The 6,592-nt window shown below is 40.0% G+C and overlaps 1 protein-coding gene and 1 long non-coding RNA gene across 2 annotated transcripts; one reads left to right on the top strand and one right to left on the bottom strand.

Annotated features, from left to right (window-relative positions):
- Positions 1-461: 461 nt before the first annotated feature.
- LOC113773291 lies at positions 462-1,005 on the bottom strand. The gene is made up of 2 exons (XR_003468801.1): positions 895-1,005; positions 462-756 (listed from the first exon to the last, which is right to left on the bottom strand). It is a non-coding gene; the product is annotated as an uncharacterized LOC113773291 (long non-coding RNA).
- A 1,906-nt stretch (positions 1,006-2,911) lies between these two features.
- Positions 2,912-5,383, top strand: LOC113773289 (receptor-like protein 7). The gene has a single exon (XM_027317902.1). It carries the CDS (start codon positions 3,006-3,008, stop codon positions 5,340-5,342), a length of 2,337 nt encoding a protein of 778 aa, XP_027173703.1. The 5' UTR covers positions 2,912-3,005; the 3' UTR covers positions 5,343-5,383.
- The last annotated feature ends 1,209 nt before the right edge of the window (positions 5,384-6,592 follow it).

The following is a 6,592-nucleotide window of genomic DNA, read 5'->3' as shown; positions in this document are numbered from 1 at the left end:
CATCTACAACACAAATGAAACCCCAACAGTTGCAAAAAACTGAACTCAACCAAAAGCTTAATATGTCAATCAAAAATGACATATTAATCAACCATTGAAAAGCCTGAAGAATTAAGAACTGTACATAAATTGTCAGACAGATGAAACTTAAGCAGCAAAACCCAAAGACACTCATCTGGTTATCATTAACCGAATATTGATAACAATTTAAAGCTACCCAGAACGAGGGGGCAACAAAACGAATTCAATTCTCAACGGTGGGGGATTGCCTTTCTTTCCCACGCTTGGTAGTGAGAAAATAAAACTCCAAAAAAGTGCACCTACTCTGCAGAAAGTATGCATCGTTCCTCAAGAGGGAGAGTGTATTTCATGGCAAGATCCAAATCTCTAGCTAAGTAGTAGACTGTGAAACGATAACAGCAGTCATGGCAACGGAATTCAGACGAAGGCAAGTACCAGTCTAAACATAAAATGAACATTTCTCCAAAAGATAAAAATTTCCATTAGACAGGTGGATTCAGCGAAACTGAAACTTCATATCATTACAATCAAAGTCTGCAAGCCAAAATTCAACAAAATGAAGACAGGAAAATCTAAAATATGACAGGACAAAAAAGCGTGATAGAGACAGCATAAGCAGAGCCTAGGATCTAACAAAACGTAAGAACAAAGACTCTTCTGGTACTCCTCCTACTTAGATCTCTGCCTCATCTTTCGGCGCTTCCTCTTCAACCTCCTCATTCTCTTCTTCTTCCACTGCAATCAAGGTCAGGAGCACCCCACCCGCATAATTAACAAAAAAGAACTCAATACCAAAAATATCACTACTTACTAACTACACAGTCAGAGATGGTTCTAATGACACTTAAAAGGTCAATGAAAGAAGCGTCTAACCTTGGCTCTCATGGCGATAAACAAGGACGCTCTCGAAACTCCGACTTCTCTTTCAGAACCCCGTCGAACAAGAGGCGCAGCGCAAGATACAAAAGCCCTAGGGTTTCTGGTGTACTTATAGGGACTTACGTTGTGCTAGATGGACGGCCCAAGAGGAATCCGTCGATTGGGCTTTTTGTGACGGCTGGACCTATACAGTTTATCGCGTTTTTCGAACCCTTTTGCACAGTGAATTAATGTCCAGTGATATTAAAATGTTCGCGAGGCCTATATCAAATGGGCTTTCGGACTGAATTCAGGCCTGCTCAAATTGGAAATGTTTTATTTTTGAAATTTTGAGGATTTTTTTTGGTAAAATTAGCATTTTAATGAGAATATGAGACTTTAATTAAGCAAATAAAACGTTTAAATATTTTATGCAAAAATAGTTTAATTAGAGGTATACATTTCTTAATTGAATGTAATTATTTAAACAAAAGCTCTTAAAATTGAACAGGCCGGGCCTAACCCTGACTATTCCTGAATTGATTGGTTTAATGGACTAACTAGATATGGGTCGGAACAGCTAACTGGATCAGTTACTACATACTTGTCTCTAATTTTTCTATAGGCTATAAGTGATTATTTACAATCCTCAAACTCCGGTTGTGATTCCGTTGCTCTACTGCACAGGCTTCAAAAATTACCGCATAATTTCTTTAGTTGAAGAAAGAGGTTCATGTGCACAAAACCTGAATGTTAGGAGTCCCAAACCTTTACTTCTTTAAGTCCAGATCCTCGATTGCCAAGCTTGAGCTTGATTTCAAATGTAAGTTAAACTCACTTGAATTAGCTTTGGACCTCAATTATCTCCTATCATTACTAGGCTACAAATATCTTGTTTAGAACCCAAGTTTTTTGTCAAGTTTGTCTGCTACAAGTTTTTTAAAAACTTTAGTTACAGTAACCTCAAAAAATTTCTTAAAGTTTTTAAACTATACACTTCAAAATATTCAAAAATCACACATTTTAAAATTTTTTTTAAAAACTTCTACAGTAAGTTACAGTAAAGTTTTAGACAAACTTCCAAAAAACTCACCTTCCAAACAGGACATAAAATTAATTTGGAGAAAAAACCCATTGGGAAAAAAAAAAAAAAGAGAGTCAATAATGTTCTAAAAAATCCAGTAGAATAAACAAACTCCGTCATGACCCTAAAACGACAAAATGGTTCTATGTCAGATAGGTCCGGCAAGTCGAATATGTATACAGATTTCGCAAACCATGGGCTGCATGGATAAATATATTATTTGTTTTTTCTGGTGAATTACGTAAGAAATTGATAGCTGTTTAGTCCAGAATCATAAGTTATGGATGGGAGACAGTAAACAAGACTCTTTTTCCTCGTAGAACAAAATATGGACAGCGGTAGAGTTAGCAGTACTGATAATCAAGTCAATACTGCCAGTGAAAACCAAAGAAGCGTCTGACAACACGGTCGCATCCAAGATGGCCAAAATTTTACTTGGTACACATCAATCATGAGAGCTTATGCTTAATCAGTTAAATCTTTGTGATCTGAGTTTGCCGACCTATAGCTTTAAGTTAGCTACTCCGTTTTAGTAATTGTCGAAAAAAAAAAGCTATAGACATTCTTGTTTCAAGAATCGCAGCTAAATTTGCCCGGGCCGACATCTCATACGCAAATACGATAAGGCCACCAATCTTGACCAGAGTAGAATTGAATCATCATATTGATGAAAGTTAACTGCAAGTTTGGGTTTGCACTTATGTTATTGATTGTTATCAAATATTCGATAATCTACTCATTAATCAGTGAATTGCACCAGCCCTTTTGAGATTTTGTGGTGTAGAGCTAGAGCACACTAATAAATGAATTCTTTACGCGGACAGTCGTCAATTGCTCCCTGCTATCATCCCATAAAGGATGATGCTTTCCCACATCACGCACCCTGTTCACTTTATTTCCCACTATTGACTATATCAGGCAGGCCGAGGCTCACGCTGCCTACCCACAGTGATATGTTCTACTGCTGACAAATTAAAGAAATTCAATTCTTCAAGATCTTTCCCTAGCCTAGAGAAGAAGATCTGATCTACCGGTTAAGAAGATGACATCTCAGATGCATTTCCGGCTCCTTTTGGTCCTAGTTCTCTCAGATTTGTACAGCATCATTGATGTCAAGTTGGCGTCAGCCCGATGCCTGAGTGAAGAGATGGATTTGTTGCTTCAGTTGAGGAACAACCTCACGTATGACGCTTCGCTTTCTACCAAGCTGGTGAGCTGGGATGAACAGAGTGATTGCTGCAGTTGGAGAGGCGTGCGTTGTGACGATGCGGGCCATGTTATTGACCTCGACCTTAGCAGTGATTCAATCTCTGGCAATCTTGACGATTCAAGCAGTCTTTTCCGCCTCCAATTTCTCCGGAGATTGAACTTAGCTGGAAACTCCTTCGACTCTACGCAGTTGCCAACGGGGTTTGGAATGCTAAAGGAATTGGTTTACCTGAACCTGTCAGAAACAGGCTTTGCTGGGCAAATCCCGAGCGAGTTTTCACGGATTTCGAGGTTGGTAACTCTGGACCTCTCTACTTTTTCACCTGGCTACATCCTCTCGCTCAAACTTGAGAGCCCAAATCTTAATATGTTGGTTCACAACCTCACAAGGCTTAGAGATCTTCGTCTTGACGGCGTAGCTATTGCCGCGGCCGGGGATGATTGGTGCCTTGCACTGTCATCTGCACTGCCTGATTTGCGAGTCTTGAGTTTGTCCAACTGCAATATTTCAGGCCCCCTAGATTCCTCTTTGGCAAAACTTCAGTCTCTTTCTGTTATCAAGCTGGATGGCAATATTTTTTCATCTCCACTTCCAGATTTCTTTGCAGAATTTGCCAATCTAACTGCCTTGAGTGCTGGATCGTGTGGCTTGATAGGAGAAGCTCCTCAACGGATATTCCAATTGCCAAGTCTACGGACCATTGACTTATCAAACAATAGAGAACTTGGTGGCTCTTTACCAGAATTCCCTGAAAACGGGTCCCTAGAGACTCTGGAGCTTAGCTACACTTACTTTTCGGGGAATTTACCAGATTCCATTGGCAATCTCAAAATGTTGTCCAGCTTGAGGCTTTTTGGTTGCAATTTTTCAGGACCAATCGCTAGTTCAATATCTAGCCTTTCCCAGCTTGTCGCTATCGACCTGTCCGTGAATCATTTAACCGGTTCACTCCCATCATTTAGCCTGTCCAGGAAACTTCGTTCTATAGGCCTTCGCGATAATAAATTGATTGGCAAGATTCCATTAGAATGGGAAGGCCTCAAGAATCTGACCTTTCTTGACCTGAGCGACAATTCACTTAGTGGAGAACTTCCAGCATTCCTGTTTTCTCTGCCATCACTAGAGACCTTAACACTTCCGAACAACCGTTTTTCTGGTCAGATCAGTGAATTGCAAAGCCCATCTCTGTCTCCACTAGAACAACTTGACTTGAGTGGCAACAATCTTGAAGGGCCTATACCCAAGTTTGTTTTCAAAATCACTGGTCTCTCGACTCTCTCTCTTGCTTCTAATAAATTTACAGGCACAGTAGAACTGATCGAATTTATGGAGCTCAAGAATCTTTTCAGTCTTGATCTGTCATACAATAAGCTGTCAGTTGGCACAAGCGGAAGTGACTCTGCCTTTTCTTTGCTCCCCCAGTTTAATAGTTTGATGTTAGCCTCTTGCAAGCTGCAAAAGTTTCCCTTTCTGCAGAACCAATCAAGATTGAATATGCTAGATCTTTCAGAAAACCAAATAACTGGTGAGATACCAAACTGGATATGGGAAGTTCATGATGGTTATCTCCCATATGTGAATCTATCTTGTAACCATTTCACGGGCCTTCAAGAGCCTTACCATTTTCACACTCATCAATATCTTGATTTGCACTCGAATCTGCTTATTGGAGGCATCCCTTTACCACCGCGATCAGCTGTCTATGTGGACTTCTCAAGCAATAAATTTACTTCTTCGCTTCCAGCTGATATCGGTAATCATCTCTCATCTGCCATGAACTTGAGCATCGCAAACAACAGCATTGTTGGCGGCATTCCTCTTTCATTATGTAATGCGAGTCTTCTGGAAGTACTTGACCTGTCGGGTAATAGTTTAAGCAGCTCCATACCTTCATGTTTGATAGAAAAGTCCAGATCCCTCGTGGTACTGGATTTACATGGAAACAAGCTAAGTGGAAATATACCCGATACATTTCCGAGGGACTGCAAGTTAGAGACATTGGACCTGAGTTTTAATCAATTAGAAGGCAAGGTTCCAGAATCTTTGGTCAACTGCACAAAGCTAACGGCATTAAACCTCGGCCACAACAGGATTGGCAGCTCACCCTCCATGCCATGTTCAGTTGTTCACGTCCGCTTTGAAACTAGTATTGGCAAATTGCAACCCTAAAGTAAGCTAATTAAAGTAATTAGCACTGTACTAGTACTCCTTTCTAGGTATTTCATTTTTCAAGGATATTGAGAAGTAATAAATAAATTTTACAGTATCAGAAATGAAGTAATTGTTGAATGTTGAGCTTGGCTCCATGTTCTTTCCAACCATGCACAATAATAATAAAAAAAAAAGAATTTGGCGTATAAGTTATAACTTTACTTAATGAGAAGCTAAATTCTGTCTCGTTCTTCTCTTCACAATTCCAACGGAGCTAATACAATTAAGGAGACACAATATTTCATAATCTTTTATTGTCTATTGAATCTGTTGTTCTATCTATGGTGTGTCTGTATGATACTTGTAGGATATGGGTTGATCCTCCTATATATGCCTTCAAGCAAAGCAAAAGGATGAACTAAAGAAAATTTTTAATAATTTTACCCTTTCCTTATCACAAAAGAATTTCGGCACTTAACGGATTATCTGGGAAGTCAACCAATGAGCCCAGTTGAAGGATAGACGTTCGGCAAAGAGGACAATTGGACCGAGTCCTGAGCCATTTATCCACGCATTGGGAGTGAAAACCATGGTGGCACCTTGGAAGAACTTTCACTTTGTCTCCGTCCTGAAAAAGACTCAGACAAATAGAGCACTCGGATTCTGGGCAAGTCTCATGATTCAACCTGGACCGATAAGAGAAGATTGGCAAGCCCCTGATGGTAGCAGGGTCTAACCCAATTGGCGGGGGTGATCCTCCATCCTGGTTCTGGCTGCTGGAGGAGGAGCTAGCTCTGCTATGGATGCAAACATAGAGAAAGTACAGAAACAAGAAACTAAACAAGAAGAAGAAGAAGAAGAACAGAAACAGGGCACCAAGAAGGGGACTCTTTTCTTCAGATTTGTCCTTGAGAAGATTACTCAAATGAATCGGATCAATATCTTGAGAATCCATGCAAATAACTTTTGGGAATGTGTTCAGTTGGATCATGTGCATATTGTATGCGTCTAGATTCTACAGACTATATATGGAATATCAGTTTTAGCATTTCAGATTACTACTACAGGATACCGCTCCTACTAATTAGATTATAGAGAGGTGAATTCCGAGCACATGGGATTTCTGGTGACTTGGGAGAGGTTGAGAGTTGAGACAAAAAATGTGTTGCTTTTTTTCGTAATGCAAGTTGGTGGATCCTCCCCATCAACTCCGAAAGCTTTATTCCAGACTTCCTCATTGACATTTACTCGCTCCGGCTTAGAATAAG

This window comes from Coffea eugenioides, chromosome 6, assembly GCF_003713205.1.
Source record: "Coffea eugenioides isolate CCC68of chromosome 6, Ceug_1.0, whole genome shotgun sequence".
Taxonomy (NCBI): Eukaryota; Viridiplantae; Streptophyta; class Magnoliopsida; order Gentianales; family Rubiaceae; genus Coffea; species Coffea eugenioides.
The sequence above is the reverse complement of the archived record's forward strand: the minus strand, read 5'-3'. Positions and strand labels throughout refer to the sequence as shown.